The sequence below is a fragment of the Ambystoma mexicanum genome, chromosome 4p (genome assembly GCF_040938575.1).
Source record: "Ambystoma mexicanum isolate Mex_15411 chromosome 4p, UKY_AmexF1_1, whole genome shotgun sequence".
NCBI lineage: Eukaryota > Metazoa > Chordata > Amphibia > Caudata > Ambystomatidae > Ambystoma > Ambystoma mexicanum.
Window position 1 is genome coordinate 774,878,755 of NC_090927.1, and position 27,970 is coordinate 774,906,724.

Consider the following 27,970-nt stretch of genomic DNA (forward strand, 5'->3'; position numbering starts at 1 on the left):
TTGAACCTCCTGGGTAGCTGATGCGGACTCCTGACTTCGCGGTAGAAGACGCTGAGTCCTTCTTCAGTTTTCTTATTATAGGGCTCGTCCCACCCTCGCGTAACATCAGTCCATGTTGTTAGTGGCTTTGCCGTACTCCTCATGACACTCTGGAGCCACCTTGTCTCTGTACTTTTAGTTTTGTCAACTTTCCAGGCACTGCAGCAATTCCTGAATTTACTATTATTAGATGTTAACTTTTCATGTTTACAGATGTACATCGAAGTGTTGGGTAAGGCACTGGGGTCAACATTGTCAGGATTCTCCCTATGTCAACCCGTTCCCTATCAACCAGAAATAGATGTCCAGGCTTAAGATAGTGCTTGTATAACAAAAGACCACTGCTTGTACGGCCATCTAATGTTCCACTTTGTCTCCACAGCACCCGATTTCATAGGCTCAATGGACATGGTTCCCATGGCGACTCTGGCGTCCATTACGCTCCCACTACAGTGCGTAACGCTGAAGGCGTGGAGTTGGGTTCCATGGCAACCTGTTAAATACTTCCGGGTTGCTCACATCTCTGCTTCTGATTTCGAAAGAATTGTGGCTCTGCTTTGCTTTGTTTTTTGTCTCTTGTGATTTCCTACCTAACTCCTGTTCCTTTGCCTTATACCTCTGTGATCCTTTGAGACCCGGACCACCATATCGACTACGCCTCTGCCTGCCGAATTGGAATTGTCTGTTTTCACATATGCCGAACTCAGCATGCCTCCTGACTTCCCGCTTGCCTGCCGATTTGGACTTGTTTGCTTTCACGTGTGCGGAACTCGACCTGTCTCCTGACCTCCTGCTTGCCTGTCGATTCCATACGCTTTGATTCTTCTGTTAACGATCCCGGAAGGTTTCTGGACTGCTCTTCTGTATATTGTTACGGATTCGTGTTCACCAGCAACTCAAACTTGTTTGTATCATCAGGAACACTCACCATACTTCAACTACCTGGATTGCCAACTTTTCCTTCACTCCTATCCTGTGAGACACCAGCAACACCCTAGTGTATTACCTTAGAGTGCTGGAACTTGAAACTGTCCACCCCCTGCGCTTAAACCGTTAGGTGTCCTCGTGCCGGTGGGATAGAACTGGACTAGAGACTTCCTCTAATCGCTTAGGCGTCCTTGTGCTGTTGGGTTAGGAACAGAATACACTGGATGCTCCGTTGGTACCGGAATACACTCCAAAAATCTATATTGGTACATCTCTGCACCGGATGTCCATATTCCTTGCTCCTATAATCTCTCCTTGCCTCATGTCATCCATTATGTCTTTATAGATTTCTCATTACAATCCAGTCTTGTGCTTCGAAGTGACCCAGAACAGATTGGAAGAGTTGTTGTTAACTCTGGTCAGTGCTTTGTGTTTATGTCTTGTTCATTGCACACTTTTGAGATTGACTCCCCAAGTAACTTGCCCTTGTTCCTTTGCAGTGCCTGGTCCCTCATGTGGTGTTCCTTATCTTTCAACTAATTGATCCCTCTGTATTTTACCTTGTGTGTATCCAGAGGGTTACAATGGTCGGAAGAACTCGATGGCTACACTTCGGGTACAACCTCGGGTTCTACTACCTCGGATTCTGACAACATAGGAGGGAGACGTTAAAGGTGTTGCGTGAGGGGTGTTATACCACAATCTCCCTAGATGGTCATCCTTGTCCCTAGAGGGGGAGTCTCTCTGCATGAGATCCTCCCACCGAGTACCACTCCCAGGGGCATTATCAAATAGTGGCCTCACATCCCTGGCATCATGGGAAAGGATTACCCCTCGGGGGGAAGTGACCACATCTAAGGATTTGCCACAATACCTAAAGCTAAATAGTTGTTTGAGAATCACAAGTGAGGTGCCACATTAATATCACTGCTGTAGCTATTTTTGCATTGACCATTACGTACAACGCATGTGTTTGTAGATATAAAATGCGTCAACCATCATGATAGTTATGGGTAGTGCATTTTAAATGGCATTAATATAGCCTGATAGACTGAGGGTGCGGTCATTCGCCTCAGGCCATAACTTCGTTGCGGGTCATTATTAGCCTAATCGATGATGACCCCTTCCGAGGTCTATAATGCTATTAGCATATGGTGGTAGCAGCAATACATGTTCTGTGATTTTGGTGGTGAAGTAAACAATGTTACGTTAATAGTGAGTAAAGTAAATAGATAAACTGATTTGGAAAATGAAATGTGGTTTATTTTGTAGTATTCAAATAACACTGTTGTCTTCATAAGCTTAGCATTTTCATTGTATTCAAATAACATTGTTATCTTCATAAGTTAAGCATTTTAATTGAAACCTATTTGAGCTAGAAGAGGTTTAACATAGGCATTCAAAAGGTGTTTTGTAAAAGTAAACGTTACTCTATAAAACAGTGACAGCAATTTCCAATATTTTAGCTTTCCCTTTCATGTGTTAAATAGCATGTTGCAGAAGAAAAAGGTCTTCCCAGAGAGGAAGTGTCTTGTTGAAAAAAGCTTGCCTGGAGATTGCATTATTTCCCTGTCTGCTTCTGAAGACAGAATGTTCATAGTGCTGTCAATACCAGTAGTTATTGACTGCACTCTAAACATTCTGATTGGCAGAGATGTGGTCAATAACGATCTCCATGTGCTAATACTGTGTAATTGAGCATGTAGACAAATAAACATTTGTTGTTATATTAACAAATTATTACGTTTTACTGTTCCTATACATTTATTTTAAAAATAAACTGTCCCGGAATGGTTTAGTTTTAAAATAAAAGTGTAGGAAGAAGTTGAAACTTGCACTTTCAGTGGACTGCACTGAACGTTCCCTTAAACAGCAGGCACATGTGTTTGGGGGTTTGTATTGTGTGTGGGAGGGAGAGTGGCGATGGGGTTTGTGGAGAGGAGGGACAGGTGAGTAGGAAACATAGTTCCCCTATTTCCTTTTGTACACTTCCAGCACTGAAAGTTATGTTTTTGTATTGAATTCTATTAGCTCATGTACTTTTTGATAAATATTGATGTGTGAAAATCAGTCTATGGTAGTGAATGTAATGTAAACATATTGATAAGAACTGTAGGAAATGTAGTTACTTGCCAATGAGAGGGATGAAATAATGCTGTGAGTATTTTACTATTAAACAATGTTCTAAGATAAAAGTTAAGATTAAACACTGTTGAAGTCTTGTAAAGTCTTGGAAGTATTTGACAAGAAGGCATCTAATTAATGTATCAATATATTATTTTGACATATCTCAAAATTCAAAGTGTTTGAAGAGAGTCAAGGGGAACATTATGTATCATAGGGATCTTAAGGTCCTACAAAGGGTGCTCTGCATGTTCAACCCTTAAGGAATATTTGCTTTTAAACATCTGTTCATAATCACAAGCTATCAAACCATTTTTATCCCGGGCACTCAAACACAAAAGCAGAAAGTGAAATGTGCTATTGTAAAAGCTGGTTTAGTTTAGTTTATCTTAGTATCTGCGTATGAATGTGATTGAAAATAGTAACATTATGTTTCACTAGCCATACCCGGTCGGTAATTCATAGGGTCACTTCTGTCCCCATTCTTCCATTCTTAAATATCGGAATTAACCATTGATCACTTCCAGGAAGGGGGCGTAGGTCCCTGTGATGTATTAATGGTCCTTGAAAAGTCTAAACGTATAGGTAACTGTCTTCTTTTGAATTTGAAAGGTATATTTGTATCAGATGGAATGAGAGGTATGCGTGGTATAAGAACAGTATCTAAGTTCCACTGATTACACAGGCCTCTATGATGTGTCTTTGTAGATGCGTAAATGTCAACCTTGTTCCATTGCAGAAGGTATAAGATTGCTTATTAACATAATTACAGCACCTACTTTCAGTTTTAGCTCGTGAGGAGGCATTCTTCCTACAGTGTTTCACTATTTAGATACGGAACACTGAGCCGGTAATTAACTGTTCAGTGACACGGGAACCGCCGTGCCCTGTGTGAAGAGAAGTGTGGGTGGAAAGAAGTAACTTGAAATTATTTCGACTGTTTGGAAGGTGAAGGTGACCATGTAGAACCATGCTCATTCTGTTTGTTAAAATTATAGCTATAGTTGAAGTGGACGGAGGTGCACTTTGCCATTTGGACAGCAGAGGGCAACCTAACACTGATCAATTGCATCAGCTGAGAATGGAAACATACCTAAGCATTTTATATATAGAGATTTTGTTTAGTCAGTGGTCTGATCAATTCCTGAAGGTGGGAATAAATGCTCAAAACAATTGAAGCATAATAATGGGATAATTTAAGAACGTATTAATATTATTTTTGCAGACCTAGATTCAAGAAGCAATAGACCACTTTACAATCATAAGGAGAAGAACACAGTGAGGGAAGCAGAGAAACAGGGGCGGGGAGCTAACTACACGGGAGGATGTGCAATAGGCAGCAAGGGATCTAGAAGCAACAAGGGGAGTAAACAGTGAAGAACAGATCAGCAAGTCTCAGGTAGGGTGGAGAGCGGAGGATGAGTCGACCTCTGTGTTAGGGAGAGCCATTTCTTGAAGACAAAGGTCTTCAGCTCTTTCCTAAACTGTAGAAGCGATGGGGCAAGTCTGATGTTGATGGGGAGGTGGTTCAAGAGTCTTGAGGCATAGGCCTTCCAATTTTTTCCTTCCTGCACCGGCAGAGCTCAACTCTGCACATGTCTTTACTTCAGATTGATCGCAGGCCTCCAGAGGTTCTGAACTTCTTAATGAGGTAGACTGCGGACTTCAAAGGGACAGCCTGATAGATGATGCAACAGGATTTGACAATGATACTGGCTTGCAGTGAGAGCCGGTGCCGATCGATGAGGGTCAGGGGGATGTGGTTAAATTTGCAGAGGCGTTTTATGAGTCGTGCTGCTGCATGCAGGAGACATCTCAAGGGGCCATGGTAGTTGCCAGAAAGTCTTCCAAAAGGGAATTGTCACCCTCCAGGTGGCAGAGGACCAAGGCTTGGACAGCAGATCTGAAGTTGTTTTCTGGGATAAAAGGCTTGATTTTCCACAGAAGAGAAAGTTGGTACCATGATGTTTGTGTCTTATATACTGGTTTATAGTCAAAATCTCGAAAATTAAAATCTCGAAAAAAAAAGCACAAATTAAAAATCTCGAAAAAAAAAATATCAAATTTTTTTTTCAATGCTTTTTTTTCAAAATTGGGGGGTTCCCCCCCAACCCCCCTTTTTTCATTTTTTTTATTTTACCCCTTTTTTTACTTACCTGACCCCAAAAACACATATAAATAAATAAATAAAAAATTCGATATTTTTTTTTTCGAGATTTTTAATTCGTGCTTTTTGTAATTCGAGATTTTATTTTCGGTATTTTGACCGACCACCTTATATACTATGTGCTGTTTGAAGGTGAGATGTCTGTTGATGTTGAAGCCAAAGGACTTGGCACAGTTGACCAGCTGGAGTGTGCAGCCCTTGAGGTTCATAGCAGAGGTCTAGGTCTGGATGTCAGGGTGTTCGGTGTTGTTGGTTAGCAGCAGGAATTCAGTACTGGAGGGGTTGAGTTTCAGATAAGCATTGGACATCCAGGGCTGGATAAATGTGAGGGAAGCCTTGAGCCTGTGGATGTCTTTTATGAAGGATATCTTGAGGTAGATCTGTGTGTCATCTGCATGTCGGTTAATGTGGATGTTGTTTGGAGCAAGGAGAGTTCAGAGCAGTTCCATGTAAGGATTGAATTTCAGGGGTGACAGGATGGATTCTTGCAGGACTCCACAGGTGATGGGTAGAATTGGTGATCTACAGGAATCCATTTGCATGAACTGTTGCTGATTAGCAAGGTAGGATTTGAATCAGCTGAGGATGATCCCACTGATCCCCATGCAAAGATGTAGATTGTCAGTGAGTGGCTGTGGTCTACTCTGTCAAATGATGCTGAGAGGTCAAGGAAAATGTGACAAATCTTACAGCCTTGTCACTGATTACCTCGAGGGAAGCTTCTCTTACGTGGCCAGAGAAAAGCAAAAGCGACCTGACTCTGACCCTGGCGTTGGCTATCTGTGAGAGAAGCACATACGGTAGTACAAACTTGAGGGAGGCAAAGGGATATTGAATAAAAACAACCCTTAAGATATATCTCTTAGTAACAGCCATGTACCTTTGCAACACTCTATTATGGTTTATTGTAATGTGGATGTTGAATTCCCAAGTTTTTCTAACCAACAACACTGTTTGCTCCCCCCCCCCATTTCAAGTACTGCAACGAGGAAGAGGGATGGAGTAATGTGGATGACCAGAAACGTAAACCAATGCCGTGGTCTAGTCATTGCAGAATGCTAAATAAGCCTGGGACATTTCAAATGGACATATATGAACAGCAAGGGCAAGAGAAGCCGAAAGAGAAGCAGGCAGAGAAGCAGCGACATTGGGAGATGCTGTGACTAACTCGTTCTGATGCCGTTCAGAAGGCCGGGAAGCAGCGTACTGCAGAACGCCATAGAGAGGAGAGACATGGCATGCAGAGAAGTGAAACTTGAAGTAGTTTGCTGTGTCTCTGTCAATGGCAGCTGAAGCTGCGGCACGCCGACGGAAGGAAGGCAAAAGCAGAGAAGCTCGCAGGATTCACCATTAGCGAGCGGGCCAAAGCTTTGGGTGAAACTCAAGGAACACCAAAGCAGTCACAGTAGACCATTAAGCCCGGGAGAGTGAACGGGTTAGTGGGGAGCGTCAGGGTGAATGTTGCATACAATACACAGTGCATGGGAGTCCAAGAGAAGGAAGATGATATAGTTGATACCAATATGAATATTATTGAGAGCCCAAGGAAGGACAGTGAAACTGATTCGAACATTAATAAGAGCCACATACTTAAGAGGCAAGACAAGAAAAGTAAAAGTGACACAGACATTGTTAAAGGGTTGGTGACCCAGCATATGAAAATGATAGTTTTCTGGATACAACAGAGAGTGAATGAAAGCTGAAAAAGCCATGACAGGATAGTGAACCAGGCAATGTGGAAAAGCCCTGGCAGGAAAGTGAACCAGGCAATGTGCGAGTCTGGGACCCGCACCCAAGTAAGAAAGTTGCAATACCCTGGCAGGCGAGTAAACCAGGGGTAAGAAGAAGAGTAAGAGAAACAAGGTATTGAAATGCCAATCTGAAATTAATTATTGAACATTGAAAAGGGAAGATCAATACTCCTTTCTAAGGAGAAGTTATAAGGTTGCAACACCCTGGCAGGAGAGTATACCATGGAAAGGGAAAATACTGAGAAAGTCCAGAGGTCAATACCGTCAGTGAAGTTGTGAAAACAGTAAAAAGGGAGTTGTATGTGCTTCAAGGAAGTACGAGAGATGGACATTCTGCCTTGAAAAAATCATTCAAGAGAACAGTGTGTATTCAAAAAAATTGTGTGCTTTCAAGTAAATTGTATTCTTTAAGGAAATTCTTGGGAAGAGCATTTCCCACTTGAACAAAACTTGAACTTTGAGAACTTTGGGTATTCAAGAGAATTGTGTGCTTTTAAGTAAATTGCATTCTTTAAGGAAATTCAAGAGAATAGCATTTCCCCCTTGAAAAAAACTGGAACTTCAACCAAGTAGCAATTGAGTCAATAGAAAGGAGAAGGATTGAGAATAATCAAAGGGCTAAGAACACTCCCCTTTGAAATTGAGTTAGATAACGACAAACGGGGAAGTGATGTTCCTTTTAAAAAGAAGGATGAGATCCAGAGAGAAAACACAGAAGAATTGAGTCGTTAAAGAAAAGGCAATAGAGATCTAAACGTCTCTCTTCAGAGTGAGGGAAATGAGTTGTCTCCTTTCCCCTTTAGACAAGAAAAAATACTTAGGGAAATTGTGGTCTCCTTATGAAAACAATGGAATATTATTGACATTTACCTTCTGGAAGTTTTGAAGAACCAGAGGAAAAATAGGGAAAGGGAGGATCCTTTTCTTAGCAAAGCTTTAAACCACTTTTCTTTGTTGCACTTTAGAGTTTTATGTTTTGAACTTTGAAAAGCTACAAGTAAATAGCTCACAGAAATACTGTGTACACATTATAATAAGTTTAGCGAGTAAGGTTCAGTTTAGGGTTTTTGGACACAGGGCAGAAGATGCTTTATGCTTTAACATCCTGACACAGACGTTCCTTTGTTTTGTTGAGGCAGGGAACCCCATCTTAGAATTAGGGACTGATAAGATTTCTCCAACCCTTTTTCTTTTATGTCAAATAAAAGGCTGTAACCAACATTTGAAAATCCACTGTGTCCGAGTTTTACTCTTGATCCCTTACAAGACCCAGAAAGTAAGGATGGCCATCATTGAGGATTTTAAGGGCATCGTTGATCAACTTGATAGTAGCTGTTTCTGTGCTGCATCTGAGTCTGAAGCCAGATTGGTAGGAGTTAAGGCAGTTTTTGGCATTGATGTGTTGAAGTAGTTGCATGGCTACTGCTTTTCATGGATCTTACCTATAAAGGGAAGATGGATAATGGGGCAGTTGTTGCTGAGGACGTCAGGGCCCAGTATTGGCTTCTTGAGAAGCAGACGGATTTGACCGGTCTTGAGAATTAAGAAGGAGGTGCCTTGAGTTAGGGAACTGATGATGATTGTCAGCTAAGGGAGGAGTGTTGAGTACAGAGGTATCGAGGATGTTGCCCACATACGTTGTGGCCTTAAGCAATTTTAGGGTGGCAGTGAGTTCTTGCATAGTTAGTGTCTTTAAAGCTGTCCAGGTAGTTGTGGTTTTTTGCAAATTGGAATGTGTAGTGTGCTGTCAGTTGTGGCATTGATGTTTATGTGTTGGTGCATTAGGTTGATCTTGTTGAAAGAATTGATGGTTGTGGATTTTTCAATTGTGTGCGGTACAAGAATATCAGGCAGTGCTTGGTGGCTTTGAAGAGGGCCCTGCTTCCATTGTTGGCCTTGACTATGGTGTTTTTGGTAGCAGATGTTCTTGGCAGTGGTGATCACTCGTTTGCATGTAGCACATAGGTCCTTTAGCAGGCCGAGGTAGGATGCGATGAATGATTTTTGCCAATTCTTTTCTTGTTTTCTGATGGGCCGTTTTTTGAAGTTCAGTTCTTAAGTGTACCATGGTGTTGAAGGTGTAGGATTGAGGGTGCGTTGATTCACTGCAGCATAGAGGTAGATTATGTTTTTGAGGGTGGTGTGGAGTTCTTGGAGAAGCGAGTCATAGTCCCGGTTCGACAGAGGTAGATCAGTCCATTGTGGTGATAGTTACCTAGATTGCCGGGATCCAGAGTGGTAGGATTTGTATTGTCCTTAAGGTCAATGGAAATGTGCCTTGAGTTAGGGAGCTATTGATAATCCCCAGATAGGGAAGGAGAGCTTCTGCAGGGCGGAATTTGAGGATGGATGCTGGGAGGATGTCGTCTGTATACGGTGTGGCTTTGAGGGTGGCCAGGCTTTCTACAAGGTCCTCTGTAGAGAGTGTCTTGAATGTTGTCCAGGGTGTGGAGAATTTTGCAAAGAGGGATTTGAGGTGGGTCTGTGGATGCATAGCTGGTGTCTATGTGTTGGCAATTATTGCTGATTTTGTCAATTAAGAAGGTATTGATGGCGGTGGATATTTCGCTGGACTGTGATATGGCAGCGTCGGGGAAGCGGGTTGATGCACTGCTTGACCACTTTGTAGAGGGCTCTGCTTTTGTTGTCTGCTTCTGTTATGGTGTTCTGATAGTAGGAGGCCTTGCCACTGTTGATTAGTTGTCGCTGAGTTGCTCGGAGTTGCTTGGCGAGAGCCAGGTCAGATGTGGTCCGGGAGTGTCACTAGGTTTTCTCTTGTTTCCTGATGACTCTTTTGCTGCGGTTGAGTTCTTGCGTGTACCAGGGTGCTGTTGGCTTCGGTTTGCCAGAGGCACGTGTCGGTCAATGGAGGCTAAAAGGGTGGCATTAAGTGTTTACAGTAAAGAGTCACCGTTCGGTTGCGGGTGTTCGGCCCATGCAAGGGGGAGGTTACGGCGTCTTCCATGAGGCGTTCCACTGGGAAGTTCTTGAAGCACCTGAAGGTTTGTTTGCTGGGTTTCTGCTGGGAGTGATTGACTGGGGAGGTGTGCAGGCTGTTGAAAGGCAGAGCCAGGTGGTCAAACCAGTGAAGCGGGAGAAGAGAGCTGTAGTGAAGGGAAGGCAGCACAGTGATGATTAGGTTGAGGATGTTACTTTTCTCATGCATTTGGTTTTTCATGTGCTGTGTGAGGCTGAGGGTGTCAAGAAGGCCAAGGAGAACTTCCTTCATTGGTTTGGTGGCCTTGTTGCTTGGGAGGTTGAAGTTTCCCATGAAGATGTTGTTGGTGTGCGTGAGGGACATGGTGGTGACCAGGTTGGTGAAGTCTCCCATGAAGGGAGTGTTGGGTTTGGGTGGTCTGTAGAAGAGATGCAAGGTGACTGTGTCCATTGGGGAGAGCGATAAGTGGCAGCAGAGGACTTTGAAGGAGCTAATGTTGTCAATTTCGTGTCTGGTGCAGGGCCATGGGGTCTTGTAGATGACTGTGAGGCCTCTGCCTGTCTTGTTAGGCTGGTCTCTGTGTTGAATGCTGTAGTCGTTGGGAAGAAGGACATCTAGGATGTGGGTGGAGGTGGGTGTCAATCAGGTCTCAGTGATGAGGATGGCATCAAGGTCATGTGTAGAGATGAGGTCAGCGATGTCTTCTGCATCAGTGATAGTTGAGTGGACATGGGCGAGCATCAACTTTCGTGCTGTGGATGGTGAGGGGGTGCTGATGGGCTTGAGGCTGATGTGGCTGAGGTTACTGCATTGCAGAGTCCATACCTTAGAGATGGGGCAATGTTGTTGATTTTAGCATAGCCTGGTGATGGTGGAGATGGCCTGTGGGGATGGAGGGAGAAAACACATGTTGGCGCATGCTTACCTTTTGTCTGAGCAGGGGTTCTGGTCCTGGGTCCTCCATGTCCGAACAGATCCAAACAGGAATTGCCCTTTTCTCTGCCCTCAAATTCTTAGCAAAGGAAGAAGGTATTCTGTCTTCATTCTGCATTAGCAGGACACTTTAGTAAAACATTTGGTAAATCATCAATATTGTGCCATTCACAAAAGCACCTACTCTCTCCATAACTTCCATTATCTAATGTGAGAACAGGGCCTTTTGTGAATAGCAGGTTTGTTATTAAACGAAGCAGAATAGGCCTCTTCCTTGGATCATTACACCAATAAACATAACTTGGAGCACCCATGAGTTACCTGTTTCTGAAGTAGCATTGCACGCTCTTTTTTTACACTCTACATATGTCTTTGTTTAAGGGGCGAAGAAGGCATTTGTCACTTATCTTAATATTGAGCCGTTTATCTGAGCAAACTTGCTTGCATTTTAATGTGTGTGTTCCACTTGAGCCCTTTCGCTATATTAACTCGTAGGTAGCAGAATTAGTTGATCTACTCCATGCTGCTTCCCTCTAACATTAAAGGGCTACTGACTCTCTTTGTCATCCCAATACACAAAAACTTTGCTTTCCTTTTGTTCATTTTTAAATCCCTCTGACCCATATAGTCATTGAATCCTGTTACCAATGCTTGAAGGGTGTTTTTGTTCTTGCAATGAGAACAGTTTCATCCTCATACATCAGTACTGGGATGTACTTGCTGCCCATTTTAGGAATGTTGCATGTCGCAATGGTCAAATTGGTCAATTTGGAAGAAAGGGAGTTTATATATAGATTGAAAAGTAGCAGAGCTAAAACACATCCTTGCATTACGCCTTGCGTCAAGCTAATTGGGTCTGTTAATATGCCTGAGCCGTCAAGTCGTACTCTTAATGACAAGTTGCTGTGCATTTTCAACCAGAATTTCAAGCATTGGTGACCTCATATCAAGAGCCTGCAGGGTTTCCCACACTTTTATAAGATTTTCAAAATCAATTGCAGTTGTTAAATCCATAAAAGCTAGATAGATAGATTGGCTTCCCATATCCATGAACATATTTATCCAGAATGAAATTAAGGTTCAAAATTTGGGCGGATTTTCAAAGGCCTATGTGAAAGCTATATTGGATCTCTGAAAGGATGGTTTTATCTTCTGTCCATTCCAATATTTTCCTGTGCAGCACCTGACCAAACCACTTGGCCGTGTTGTCGATTGGGGAAATGGGGCAGTAACATGCCAGATCTACATATTGCTATCTTAAAAACTGGCAAAACAATTGCCTGTTTCCAGCTATTTGGGATAATAATTTGGGACAGTAGGATATTAAATATCACTGTGAAGAAATCTGAAGCTAAATCATGCGTTCATGTTTAAAGAGCTCAATCAGAACCAAATCAGGACCGATGGACTTTCCGTTGGCCATCATATTTAGTTTGTTCTCTAGCTCCTCATTTAATAGCGTTAAAATGTCTCTAGGTCTTAGTTTAATTACCCAAATTGTATGCAGAGAGTGGGTGTTACAAACCACAGAATCAGATAAACTACTTGAAACATTATATACATTTGTAAAATGCTCAATCCATTTTATTGCAGGGACCTGGGCGACACTATCAGAAGGGGGCTTTGAGTTGTCACTTAGACCAGCTGCTATTAACTTGCAGTACAACTTTGGATTACCTGAGGCTGCAGCCTGTTGTAAGATTAACTAGCTTTCTTCAGCCATATGTGTTTTCCTTTCTCCAAAGACGTTTGTATATGTTTGTCTTGCCCAGGCAAATTCTGAACTGCTTCTGTTTGGAGCTCACAAAAGTAACCGTTTAGCCATCTTGTAGTTAACATCAAGCCAGTTTACTTGCCTATTTATCCTTTTTGTCTCATGTTGCGTCCTCTTAAATATATTGCTTACTATCATCATTATATTTTCCCAAGCAGCTAACTTCCCTTCTAGATCACTACTGATGTTTAAACATTTCTGAATACTAGGCACAGTGTTGTAAATAAGCTGAGACACTATCTTTTTTTGGTCACTGTGTGCCCACGATATTGGCTTGCAGGTTTCACTTCCGCTTCCTTTCGACTTCTCTTGATGATCCCTCCTTGGTTTAAGTGCAGACCCGCTGGTGATCGTTGATATCAGAGGGTCGTGGTCACTCTCCAATCTAGAAACTGTTTTAAAATCTACAACCCTGGACCAGCTTTTTATATCAACTATGAAATATTCGATAATGGAACAAAACTTTGAATTGGTAAAAGTGTAGTTCCCCTGGCTATCAGACTTGAATCTGCTATTTGTAGGACGGAAGCCAAGCTTCCGAAGACTCAATAGTAATGTGCGTTCCCTTTTATCATGGTTCGGGTCCAATAAAACTGGGGTGGGGATTTGAAACGTGATGTCTTTCTCTTCGCTGACTAATGCCCCCCCATTGCATTACCCATTTTTATATTAAAATCATCACCTATACATAAGAGCGTATTCACCAAAGGAATAACATGACTACTCCTACTCTTCAACTAGTGGACCATCAACAACATTTTCCCCCTGTGGATTGTGGAAGTTGGCTAAATGCCATTTTGTCCCTTTATACCAATCTGCGTCCACTGTTAGGAGGGTGTTTGATGCAAAAATGGTGTCATCTTTTTATATTTCAGACATTTCGAGATGTAAGTTAACAAACCACCTCATTTTCTTCCCCTCCTACTTTGGGTAGCATTGACAAACTAGGATATGTAGTTCTCAAATGCACATGCGGCTGAGCACAAGACACACATCCACATACACTCTCCTTTGCCCTCCCTGATATCGAATGCGGCTGAGATGATTGCTGAAATATCTCCCACAAGTCACTTTGATTTAGATCCATCATGTTGGTTTGGCCTGGCGCGATTGTTAAGCTGTTTAGAAACTTGGTAATTGGTTTCTGAGCCAGTGTTACCTCTAGTGGTGCCAACCATGTGTCGCGGCAATGGGAGATGTTATGCCTGGAATCTTGGTCATCCTCTATACCCATGTATGCTAATGCCTCACCACAGTTCATTATACAAGATCGCAAGTACAGATTGGTCAGTCCAAACCTAACGTTGCAGCCCCCGCAGAACATGCAATCCGACAGGATTCGGGTGACGGTAAAGATCTTAAAGGTTATGTCTGAAACACTTCGGATATCACAGAGAGCCTTGACCAGAATTCTTATTGCTGTAGTTCAGACCCTTGAAACTGTACATTTTGTTGTAGTCACTCCATCCTGCCACAACATCGGGGGCTGCCAGAGTCACAGTAGTTACTTCATTAATTTCCTGAGTGGGTTAAATTTTTGATTGCGATTACTTATTTACCCTAGTCATAACAGTTAACATAGGTTTTTTCTTTTACTCTGGATGCCTGCTTTATCAGCTTCTGGAGGCTTTAAAAATGTGTAAGTCTCTGCAGATTCTGTTGAGCATCTATTACCCTAAAAATTCATTACACTTGGGGCCTATTTCACAGAAGCGTTTTATAATGGTGCAATCCCATAGGAAAACGTTCTATGAACTAGGCCTTTAGTATTTGGTGTTGTGGGGCACCGTATTGCTCATTAAAAATCAGCCCTGCTAGTCTTGTGAGTCCATATGAGTTACTTGAATTTCACTTGCTGCTGCCCTGGGGTTGCCTTAGCCAGGAATAATGACTACAGCTGAATTGTAGCTGCTTACGCACGGATTTTCTCAGCACATACAGACTGTTCATGTGCCGGCCTTATTTTTTAAGAGCCATCCCAAGATGATGGCTTGCACTTACGTGATGCATTCTGGGACAACCAGCCCTTTCTCCCATATTTTGCCCGGCCTCAGACCATATAAGTGGCTATTGTTGTCTGGGATGATGGGGAGGGGCTTTTTACAGATAGCACCCACCACGTTCACATGGAGTTGTGTGTCTTAGGGTGGTTAGGTAGCCTCCCATGTTCAGATAGGGATCTGCTGGATTGCTTAATTCCTGGGGTAGTGTTTTCAACATGATCACACGAATGAACCCCTGGCCCTGTTCTAATCATGGCCTCAGACCGAAAAGGCCACTGGTCATTGGTAAGGCCTACTCAGCATTCAGCACAATATAACAGTGGGGGTATTCTTTATTCTGCTAATGTCTGAGAGATGAAAGACCCATACCATGTAGTCCATAGCTTGTCAGTCCTCAATAAACCCATATAATTTGAGGAAGCGAGCCTGGCGATATGTTCACCAGAAGCTTACTATTTAATTCTGAGATTAAGCAAAGAAGGTTGATTTTAGGAGTAGTAAAGCATGTGGACCTCTCCAGGCTTTGAGAGAACAAATAGCTTCGCTCATTGAGGAAAAGACTTCACTTGAGTCAAATAATTTGTTTAAGAATGTCATAAAGATCAATTGCACTTTGTGGCCAGAGCAGAGAGGACTTGGTCGCCTGAATAAATACAAACACAGTTTTAAAAAAAGATGGATTCCCATGCAACACCATCCCATGCAACAAAATGCTTTAAAATGTTCTGGACATCATTTTTTTATTAAGTTGCTTAGGACCTAAGTAGGGGAGGGGGGAAAGTATTCTAAGAAACATATAAAAATGTGAATTTAAGCCGTATGTTCCTGAAGCTTTGATGATTTTTGGGTCTCTGACTACCTTCACCATTCCCTCTGCATGCAGTGGCTTTTCCAGCTTCTTTTTCGGGGCTAAAGAGTAGGTCGGTCTTGTCAATTCATCACTCTGAAGACACACCCCTATCACCCCTATCTTGCTTTGATGCTTTAAGCCTATAATGAAACTCCTTCATCTATCAAAACCATCTTCCCCAAGGTATACAAGGATTCCAGTTGTACATTTAATCATATTGACCACATTTTGCCACTGACTCAGTGTCATTAGCATGTATTTCCCTTAGGCTGTCTTATCCTTTGCAAAAGGCCTGCTGCAGTTTTCAATTTCTATTAAGAATATTTTTCCCTGTTCATTAACAATGGATAGGTCAGTTCGCTCATTGCATGCAATTTCTGAAATATTTTCTTCACACCCTGGTCCTTGCGCTCGCTTTCTGGCACTGCTAATTCCTCCCTGAAGTGTCTGCTGCTCCCTAGCAAATGTTCTGCAGTTGCCTTACCTGGGCAACAAATCACTCCCTTGTACTGCACTGTGATATTTGACATTTTACAATATGTAAGCTGATGAATTTGTTGTTAAGTGCTCAGAACAGAGATGCAGAGGAGCACAATTTCGACGGTTATGGCATTCTAATAGAGTTTGATCTTATGCCTTTTGATCTGTCACCCATGGAAAGTGACCAAACAAAAAATTCCCAAAACTGCAGTTGTCAAAAGATGCAGTCGAGGTGTGAAACTTTTATTTCCATGCAAAGAGTTTTTGCCGATGATGCCGTCTTTTACTAGCTTCTTGCCCCATGTGGGTGTTGTCAAAATAGCATCTTTAGGGTGTGATTCTCCTCAGAACTTAGAGAAGGTCGGAATTTTCTTGCCTTCAAATCTATGATGCGAGGATGCCACTAGGTGCCACAGAAAGCTCTAAAAGTGGGTTTGGTTTAATTTGGAGAGTGCGACTGCAAAGATACAGCTATTTAGTCAGTAGATTGATACTACTATCCCCAATGTGAAGTCAAAGGCCACGGCTCCTTTTAGAGCACTATTTATTGTAAGCCTGTCCACTCAGAAGGATGAAACGAAATGGTTTCCGGTCAACAGTCTGTCATGGCAATATCCTGTGCGTAGCCACCTCCAAGCCTTTGTTGGTGCTTATGCTGTTATGTAGAACTCCCCACTTCTTTCTGCATACTCTCACTGTCATTCCCATATTCACAGATTACCGGTCATTTTATAATGTTTTCTTTGTTCACCATTGGAGACCGTACCACACATGAACATAATTTAATACAACTTGCTGACAGACGTCCATAATGTTTCATTTATTCATTTTGTTTCATTTACAGATGAAGAATAATTTGCATACAGAAAAAAAAGATTTTGAAACAAACAAAAACGGTGGTTGACTGAGTACTTTAACAGGATCTCTGCCTTACTTGTGAAATGCGGTCGAGTACAGGCCCATAGGGATTACAAGAGGGAGAACATGTGGACTCTCTGGGACTGATTCCCAAAAGCGTTGTACAATGGTGCAGACCCCATTGAAAACAACTTTTGTAAATCATGCCCTCTCTATGTCTTGCTTAATGATGGGATAGAATTCAAAATTCCCGAACAATTCATTATGAGTAGGACAAAGAATAGTTCAATAGATGACTAGCAAAATGGTTGCATGTTTTCCATGAATGTCTTTGTGGGATAACTTACAATTAGAACATTTTGTAGACACAATGGGCCTCATTACAACCCTGGCGTTGGACCATGGTCCATGCCGGATTCCGCCATGGTGGATGGCGGATTTACCGCCCCATTCCAAGGTTGGCGGGGCGGTAAATCCCCATTCACCATGGCCCCTTCCCCATTCCCATTTTTGGCCCATAGGGCTCAATGGGAATGGGGAAGGTGCTAATTACGGCACCGTAAATTACGGTGCCGTAATTAGCACCAAGGTCCCTTAGCGGGTTGGACTTTAACGCCTGCAAAAAGCAGGCGTTAAAGTGTGAATCTGGCGTTAAGGGTTTAACGGCGCCACAGCCTTTTACGGAGCCATTAACCCCTTAACGCCAGGGTCCTAATGAGGGCCAATGTCAATCTGAAAATGATAATGTTACCCTGATATGCTTGCCAAAAACATTTCAATTACACTTAACAGCAGACAATAATTTATCAGGCGCTTCTGTACATATGAATTTACCAGTGCCAAGAGACCCACTGTGGGCAGTGTGTGCTATACACATGTTTTAATAAATACATACCTTGATTACATCTTCAGGCCACGATTTCATCACAGTTGAAAGATGGCCGCGGTCATGGATTGTAATAAAAAGACCTCTGCAATGAAAAACATGTTACTTACTCATGTGTTGTTGAACAAAGAGGGGAGTTTTTCATAATTCTGATTAATAATAATTTTAGTTTTCTTTAAACAAACTATCCCTAATTTGGGCAAAAACAATACTAGTGAATCTTTGAATGAAAAGATGAAATTTGTTTTAGAGTGGTGGTACTCATATTGTTACGATCTATGTTTGATCAACTCCTAGGAAACAGGAACATTCATTTGGTGGGACCAGAAGCCCTTCAATCAAAAAAAGACTATATAGCTAGATTAATTTTGCCCCCCTAGTTTCCTATGTTACTAACGCAATCCCATAGCCAATGCACACTCTGAAGTGGGAAAAATACTACATGTTTAGTGCAAAACAAATTCACAATATAGAACTTAACAAATATGCCCTGAATGTGCAAATATTGGGCTTGATATCAATTTCTGATCTCACCCTTAGCTCTAAGATTGGTATTGTGGTGCAGATGTCTGCACTGGAGTAAACAGGACACACAGTCCATTGGATGTATATTCAAAAGTTTTAACTTTTTCTTTATTCAGGTTACATCTACAAATAATGGCCACCACGTGTTTGCTAATAGAGCAGGAGGCTTATAGGCCATGTCCCTTTCGTATGATGACTTCACATCAAACACTCATGTGCTACATATACAACATACTCACATACCAGACACACACCAAACACTCATGTTCCTTACACCACACTGTTATGACACAATCTCTTATGACACACTCATTTATGCCACACACTTATACCACCAGTCGCCTACGAATGGAAGCATTAGAAGGCATGGGCTAAATAAATGGAAATCTTGTACAGAAAATGTACATATACATGTAATGAATGCACATGTGCTCTACTATATGTATAAAAACTCACCTCAACGTTCAGGACTAACTTTCATGTGAATCTGTATATGTATATAAGACTTACACGAGATATGCATTGCATTCATATACGAAATGTAAACTGTATGACTGATAAGCCATATGGTCATACACTGACACAATCATGCAGCAAACACTCATAGTACATGCATTAATATGCCTGCACCATACTCATCACAAAAGAATTCAAATGAGACATAAAAAAACAATTGTATTCATTGGTTATAATCGTACAAACCTTTAGCATTTAAATTCCTGTGACATAAATACCAAATATTACAACATTTACAAGTATTAAATCGATAACAGATTAGCGCAAGTGTTCATTATCTTTACAGGAAAGCTGCCAGAGGAGATACCAAGTGATGAGGCACGCAATCTCCCCTGATCGCCAATATAATGACCCATGGTGGGGCCATTGAGCAGCTTTCCAAGCATGGTAGGCAGCAGCCGATATTACAATAGTTTCAGCCCCAAAGATGCTGCTCCAGAATGTCTCCATTTCAATGAAATGAATGTTGGTTACCTGGCTGGCGTATCTCTTCATTTACCCTGGCATCAGTCTGAGGCATTTGGTAAGAAGGTGGTGTGCCGTTTCGATGGTCAAATTACAGACGACAAGTCCATTCCTCTCATCGTAAATGTGAACATCTGCCAGTGCGCGCCCGTGTCGGGAGTATATTCAAAAGTAAGTGTATAATGAATCAACGGATTTGTAGGGAGCCTAGTTTTGTCAGCTATGATCTAAGAGAGTTACATTTAAAACCCTTTGTACTGTACATAACTTATGATTTATTTTTGGCTAAGAGGTCAAGGTTGAACATCATGTAAAAATCTCTGGTTTTGTCCTTTAAAATTACTAAAAAGTTGGGAAGTTGTATCATGTACCCCAACTCAATGCCAATGTTACATGTGCAATGGAGCGTAGGTTAGTCAAGAAAGTGTTGCTGCACTACTGCGAACATTGGGTTGCCTGTTAGTGTTTAAAAATAGGAAGTAAAAATGTTCAGAAAAAGACTGCAACGTTGCAAGAGCCATAATAAGCGAACGTAGGGGACCTCCAGTTCGCTCTGATGGGCCTCAACCGGGATGAAACGAGGAACCCCTAAAATCAAGCGCAAAAGTTTACCTTCGAATTTGCCCACCTGGGTCCGTTTAGATTCTGGTAGTACAGGAATACCATAAAGTATACCCGGTAGAATACACCTCCAATAATTCAGGGTTAAACCCTCGACATTATAGCCGCCTTTTTTATCAATACATTTTTTAAGCTAAAACCATTTTTTTAAAGTTTGTGTGGAATAAAAGCACCATAAAAATTATTAATGGGAGATGAACCAATGGGGGTACCTAAGTAAATATATCTGTACAACTTTTCCAAATGCACGCTGTTTAGCAGTCAGCGATAATAAGACTCTTTCAATTTACCACCAATAATCAACATTTTTGCTTTTGCGATATTAACTTTGAGGTGGTTTTTGGTGGCGTAAGAGAACAAAGCATCTAGCGAGTATGGCTGTCCAATGGGGTTTGGTCCAAGAGGATAGTGTCATCGAAGTATCCAAGCCATGAAACTGTGGTGCTACCAATACGGGGGAGGGGGAAATTACACGCAGCATCGATATAAAGGCCCATATCAGCCACATAAAGAATGTAGAGTAAAGGGGCTAACACGCAGCCCTGCTTCAAGCCGATATTCACCTGCACTTCCTGTGGAATAGCACGCACTTGGTTGGTGCACACCACAACCACGGTATCAGAGTACAAAGCAGAAATTAAAAATAGTACAGAAGGGTCTATTCCCCAACCCATTTGTTTCGTCCAAAGAAGAGGATGGGAGACAGTGTTGAATGCCTTCGTGAAGTCTATAAAGCAGAGGTAATGTTTGCTCTTTACTTTGCTCTTACATGCCACCATAACAAAATGGAGGTCACTGAGATTGTATAGGGTGTTGTGCCCTTTGCGAAATCCAGTTTGGAAAGGGGAGAGCAACCCTTTATCTGAGGCCCAAAGAGAGAGTTTTTTCAAGATTATGGCTGTGAATATTTTCTGCCTTATGTCTAGCATTGCCAGATGTCTGTTATCATGAGGGTTGTCATCACTTTCAAAACCGGACAGAAAAGTAGCAGAAGGACTGTAAGGAATGGTCTTAATTAGAGGGATTAATGCATCATGATATAGCTCCGAAATAGCCAAAGTCCATACTGATTCACCGAATGGATTTAAATCTTTTAAGGATGCCTGTTAATGAAATTTCTGGCCATGGATCAGAATCTTTCATTGTCCTTGCTTCGAATAAGGCCACAGAGACATTTGCAATCAGCGTTAATAATGGAAAACGTTTGGTTTCAGAGTCAGTTCTTGCATTGTGTGTGTGCATGGGTGGTGAGTTTCTTTTTCTGATTCGGTGTGTAAAGAAAGTTATGACTAATGCTGGCACATGGCTTCTGATGCACCTTCTTGGCATGTTCTATTGCTATGTCAAATGTATTGTGTTTGTGTATTGGGCCTACTACTACCCGGGAATCTAAGTGCAGCAGCCTTCTCAGGAATAACATCAAAGAGCGGAGATCCTAATTATTCCACCATAATAGGAGGGACGTTTTGTTTATACGCACAAAGATATTGATATTCGAGACGTTCTTGCTGCTCCAGATGATACGGTCCCCTGGGTATTTATGGTGACATGTGAGCTAATGTAACATGTGCTGCGAGGAGAAAGTGTATAGTCCAGGATAGGAGGGCATGGTCACAGAGGGAAGTAAACGTAGTGGACAAGTTACAGAAACGTTACCGAAAATCCCTGTCCACAGAAACAAAGTCCAGGCAAGACGAGCTTTTCCCATTTGACCATGCGGAGACTGACTTTCCTGTGCTACTGGATTTGTAATTCAAACATAGTAGGTCAGATATGTTGAGGAGTTTGACCCGGCCAGAAACTTGCCGACTGACGAAGAGTTAGTAGACCAGCACATGTCGTGAGTAGAGTCATTCATTGAAGGTGGAATAAGTGGTAGTATTGGGGAGGCATGTAGGTCACCTGCAACTACAATACTGCTTTTCGGGTGTAATTCAGACCAATTAAGGAGGATGTTATCGATGGAGCACTGGAATGCATGCATGGCAAACCCTCCCGGAGGGGGTAGACTTTTATAATCAGCGTGGGGGCAAGGAAGAATGGAGGTCAGAAAGAATGGCAGACAAGATATAGGGAGAAATGATGTCCTCCCAAAAAGGTTTTAGATTAAAGATACATTGGGTTCCAATTACAAGGTCTCCTGCTGGACGACCCCCAGTTCCTTGGCTGGCTGGACTATGTAAAATGGTATAGCCATCAAGAATGAAAGCATTGCTGGTCCAGGGTTCTTGTAAAATAAAGACCCAGCTGGATGCAATAAGGGCCATGCCCTTTGATGGACCGGGAATGAACGATAACCACGTGTATTCCTGCAGGTCCATTTAATAGAGTTCATTTGGGTGTGTTGTCAATAATCAGGAACCCAGCAAATGACTTCTCTACCCGTTTAAAGATTGTTGTTAGAATGGTCTAAAGCAGCCGGCACAATGGATGTCTCGGTGGCATGTGCTGGCATTGTGTTGTGTTTGTTGTAAGAGGTCGACCTACTTGGCAACTCTAACGGTTTGCTTAAATCCCAAGTTTTGGAAAGTTCCTGCACAGGTGCAGAACAGTGATACAATTGAAAGAGAAGTGCATTCAATGAAAGCCCAATTTTAGGAGCTGTCCGCTCGGCGCAGCTCAATGTAACATAGGCCATTGTTGGAATAAGATGAAAGCCGACGGCTGTTCCTCCACATAGCTACCAGTAAAGTGTGATTAAGAAAGGGACTATAAAAGATTTTTATTGAAAAAACGTGTTCAGTAAAGAGTTAGGGTTCATCTAAGAAAAGGTACATTCTACAAAGAGGGGTATCAACAACATTGGCGTACAAACAATCACTCCATATCACCACAAATTCAACGATGAAGCTCAAAGTATAAATACATGCTCCATACCACTACAAATTCAACCTAAAAACTCAGTTCAAGCATTATGCAGGTAACATCAATACTATAGTTGAGGTGAGTGATAAGGTTGGATTTACAGTGGTATGGAGTGAGTATTTGTACTTCGGGTTTCATAGTTGAATTTGCAGTCATAGCAATGATTGTTTGTACCTTAACGTTGTTATATACACTGTTTGAAGACTTTACTTTTTTGTTAGATTAAACTTATCAATTTATTAAAAAAGTTATACATATTCAAGGAAAAACCTATAGTGGCAGGGACGTTAAGGTGAGAACTTAATGCAACAAAACCCCTGTAATTCAGCTAAATCCACCTTAAGCGTGCAGCCCCTGTTGTGCAGCCTATGACCCCAATGATGACATCACAGATGACATCCCTCATGACATCAATGGTGACATCACTAATTACATGATTTATTAACTCACTGATGACATCACTGTTGGAATCACTGGTGACATTACTGGTGACATCACTGTTTACATGATATATAACACCACTGATTACATCTGTGATGGCATCAGACATAATATAATGTATGATTTAGCTAATAAAAGCTTTGATTAACTAAATTACCATTTAGGCTGTGGCCGGTGGCCTTCGGCCGTGCCCACTGTCCATTTTAAAGCACTACCAGTGGGCATGGCCTTTGGTTAAGCAGTGTGCTATGAGCCCCTTGTCTTATGGCCGGTCTCTTGGTGAATTTTGTGATACATCGCACAACCCTAACTAACCACATTTAAGCAGCACTGAAAAGGGAAAAAAATGACTGGCTGCAAGAATAACACATGCCCATGTACTTTTGCCCCCATTGAGAAAATCAGAAGCTGGCACCCATGGATATATGCATGCATACTTATGTCTAAAAGCGCAATATACAAATATAGTTCAATTGACCTTCCACATAGAAGAAAGTGCGCAAGATAAAATAGGATTGGACTTGTACAAAAAGTAGTGAACACCAGAAAAATTACTAGAGAGAAGAAATGTTCCAATAAATATGCTGGCAAAGTATAAAAGGAGCTTACTATTTAAAGCCAGCAATCTGTAGTGAAATATTCCCAGGAAGAAAAATCCCAATACGAAGCAAGTGCTTGTGGTCTGTAAGTGTCTGCACTGGGAAAATTACAACCTGAGTAAAATCCTGGTAGCCAAATACTTGAGCAAGCTTGCCAACCTAATAAAACCCCAAGGGGTTGCGTCTGACCTCTGAAAAAAAGTTACGCTATCCACCCACATGCAAACTTTACTTGTTCCCTCAAAAGCAGCCACAGTCAGGGAAAAATGACTGCACCCGTGTCCAGGATTGCAACCTCTCTTGCCACATCGTGGGCAATTACTTGTGACTTACTTGCCCTCTCATCATTTCCCCTCCTCACCCCCATATCTGGCTTTGAACAGTACTCTGCTTTATAAATATAACTTGAAGTACACATACCATAGAGTCATTCAAATATATAAAAATGTGCAGCTCCCAAGCCAGAGATAGAGCTCTTTTCATGTGGGCCTCATGACAGCTTGACCTTTTGAATGCAATAATTTCAAGGACTGACAGTAGCACGGTTTAAAATAAATAATGTGGATGCTGTGCGCTTTCTTAGTGTGTTATGAGATATTTAAAACTAAGAAAACACACGGCAGCCAGGACTGTGGACTGTCTCCCATCTGTGCAATAACTGGTCCGACCCTGCCAACCTTCAAAGCGAAGAAGGGGCCGACCCCCTCTGGCCATGTTGCTCGAAGTAGTCTTGGAACTTGTGCTCATTCATTAGGGACAGGCTCATTCCTCGCTTTGAAGCTAAGCAAGGTCGGCCTATCTCCAGTGTATAGACTAAAGATTGCCACAGCGATGTGTAATTTTATGGCCGCGAATATCAGAAAAATGCCCAGAAAATTCTTCTTTGTCAACCTAGGCCCTCACCAAGTGCCCCCCTCATCTTTGCCTCATCTTTGCCGGCTCTCCCCATTCCCCAGATGCCCTCTTCCCTTCTCTTGCCCTTTCCCATTGCCCACAACACACAGGGCCTCATTGTGAGAATGGAGGTAATGAAAAAAGGAAGGCGGAATGGTAATACTGGCATCATTAACGGGTCCGGGGCATTACGACCCGACAACCCGACAATACCGGCACCGCCCGTACTGTGCCCCATCATACCGGCATGGGTGCGTACACGCGCCCCTTCAGGGAAGTAAATACCGGCATGTCGGTAATAGGAGGACATCACAACCCACGTGGGCATGCAAATACCGGCATCCCAAAGGCGGTAATCAGTGCCTGCACGATGGCGGCCATACAGGCATCGTTGACCACCTGTAAACAGCCATCAGCAATCAAGCCAACTGCCACAGGTACAGACAATCACCACAGGTGGACTCAATGGAGCCTGGCCCAGTATAAAAGGAGTACACCCACACACGACACCCCTTCCTACACCAAAATGATACCACTAGCTGTTGCAATCATGGCACTGGAGGACATGCCGAAACTGCTACTACTACAGCAACAACAGCAACAACAGCAACAACTACAGCAGCACCAACAGGCAGCACAGAGGAGATGCAGGAAGAGAAGGAGGGCAAGACAGGCCCAGCAATTACCACCAGTGCAGCCAGTAGTACCTCGTAGGCAGCCACCAATCCCTCGCATTAGACCCAGTCCATTCAATCTAACCCCTGACCAGATCCATACCCTGTACCGGTTGGACCGGGACACCATCACCACCATAGTGGACATGATAGGCAATGACATTGCCAGCCTCATAGAAATATGCACTGCCATCCGCCCGCTACTAAAGGTGGTGTCTGTTCTCCACTTCCTGGCCACAGGCACCTACCAGCACACAGTGGCGCAGCTGAATGGCATTTCGCAACCACTATTTTCACGCATGCTGAACCAAGTGCTGGATGCCCTCCTGAAGCACGCTAGCACCCACATATCCCTACCACAGACTGCCCAGGAGACAGCCGACACCAAAGTAGGCTTCCATGCACTGGCAGGCATGCCCAATTGTGTTGGTGCCCTGGACTGCACCCATGTGGAATTGGTAGTCCTCCATGCCATAGAGGAGGTGTACCGCAATCGCAAGCAATACCACTCCATCAATGTGCAGATGGTATGTGACTCCAGCAAGATCATCACACATTGCTACGCCCAATTTCCCGGATCAACACATGATGCCATGGTGCTGCGCAACTCCATGCTACCCCGTCACATGGAGCGACATGCTGGACCACATGCCTGGCTGCTTGGTGAGTTGGCTAACTGGCCCATGGCAGTGCTTTGGGGGTAGTGATGTGTTGGGATGCATACTCCACCTGGGTGGGAAAGGGGGGGGGGATGCATACTCCACCTGGGTGGGAAAGGGGGGATGCATACTCCACTTGGGTCGGAAACAGGGGGGATGCATACTCCACCTGTGTGGGAAAGGGGGGGATGCACACTCCACCTGGGTGGGAAAGGGGGGATGCATACTGCACTTGGGTGGGAAACAGGGGGGATGCATACTCCACCTGGGTGGGAAAGGAGGGGGATGCATACTCCACCTGGGTGGGAATTGACGGTGAGTGGAGAATGCACACAGAGCTAAACACTCCTGACCTGAACCTCCCAACCCCAACATGACACATCAATGGCACACATTTGACCAATTACACATATCAATGACAACATGTAAGACGCACAACCTGGCCACCATGGGTATGTCAAGCAATGCATGACTGAACAGGATTGCAACTGTGCCAATGTGGCTAGTGTGACCATGCACAGTGTAGTATACACAGCAGAAATGGGAGGCAAAACAAAGTCCTACAACCACAGTACATCCGCATCAGCATGCATGATTTCACCCTGCATCATCTGTACAACGCCATCCAGACTACAACACCATATTGCAGTATACAATGCATCTAAACAATATTTGTGCATACCTACAGGGACATGTGCAGGTCGACAGCAAATAGCTGCGGCCATGACTGTATATCCTGAAGGTGGCAGCTCAGAGTGACTCACCTAGACCTATCTGTATTCGGTTGCAGGTGATGGAGGTTATCCCTTGAAGCGGTGGCTACTTACCCCTGTGCGGAACCCACGGAATAGCCATGAGGAGGAGTACAATCGGGTACATACACGTACCCGTGTAGTGATTGAGCAGACCTTTGGGCTGTTGAAGGCGCGTTCCGCTGCCTAAGCAGGTCTGCTGGAGCACTCCTCTATGCGCCTGAGAAGGTGGCAAAGATCACCATGGCCTGTGCCATGCTGCACAACATGTGCGTCCGGAGAAATGTACCACTGCCACCTGACATTGACATGCATGCCCCGGGTGAGGATAATGAGGATGAAGATGGAGGGGAAGCAGCACCCCTGCCAGTACGTGATGCACAGGATAGCCGTGCAGTACGCCAATCACTGATTGACGAATACTTCTGACCCACAGGGACATTGATAGATATGTGTCAGTGACACATAGTACACTGTGTCCATGTGGACATGCACACAGGGAATGTGTGGAGTTAGGCACTGTACACCGTCATTAATTAAATGGATACACACGAAATGAACAATGTCCAGCCATTGAATGTTTTTTAACACAACAGGTGTATTGATAACAAGTGGAGAAAGTGCAACCCCCCACAATCCCCCAGTAAACTCCCAAAACCCCCCAGTGAACTCCCAAAACCCCCCAGTAAACTCCCAAACCCCCCGGGAAAACTCCCCCCTATTTCACCCCTTCAACACCAACACCATCTGAGCCACTCCCATAGTTCCCCTACACTATTTTCTGGACTTCTTGCTGTCCGGGGGCAGCATTTCAGAGTGCCTCGCACTACGTCTTGTTAGACGCACAGGGCTGGAAGGTGCTGAGGAAGTGGGGGCAGAGGAAGCGGGTGTGGTGGATGGGGTCGAAGCCGTGGGGATTTCCACGGCTGGTGCAGGTTGTGCCTGCTGCATGTGCAGCAGGATGGAAGTGAGGACCTGCTTGATGGCCCCAAGACTGTCTCTCATCAACGATGCCGAGGAGGCTCGTGGAGGCTGCTAAGGTCAGAGTCATGCAGCAGGGGATCCGCACTGCTGCAGGTGGGTGAGGGCTGATGTGGGGTGGGGGGGTGGGAACGGGGCTTGGGGAGCGTGTACATGGCACATCGGTCAGTACATCCTGGTCCACATCCTCCTCCACTGGGCTAGCAGTTTGCTCAGTGGGTCAACAGCCTCGTCTTCCACTGATGTAG

At 43.4% G+C, this 27,970-nt stretch overlaps 1 protein-coding gene across 1 annotated transcript in view; it reads right to left on the minus strand.

Moving 5' to 3' along the window:
- The window catches only part of ME1 (malic enzyme 1), a 1,722,623-nt gene that overhangs the window by 778,258 nt on the left and 916,395 nt on the right, over window positions 1-27,970 (minus strand). Inside the window, exon 4 of the mRNA XM_069606328.1 lies at window positions 17,740-17,815. Coding sequence (XP_069462429.1) covers window positions 17,740-17,815 — 76 coding nt within the window. The remainder of the gene's footprint in view (window positions 1-17,739; window positions 17,816-27,970) is intronic.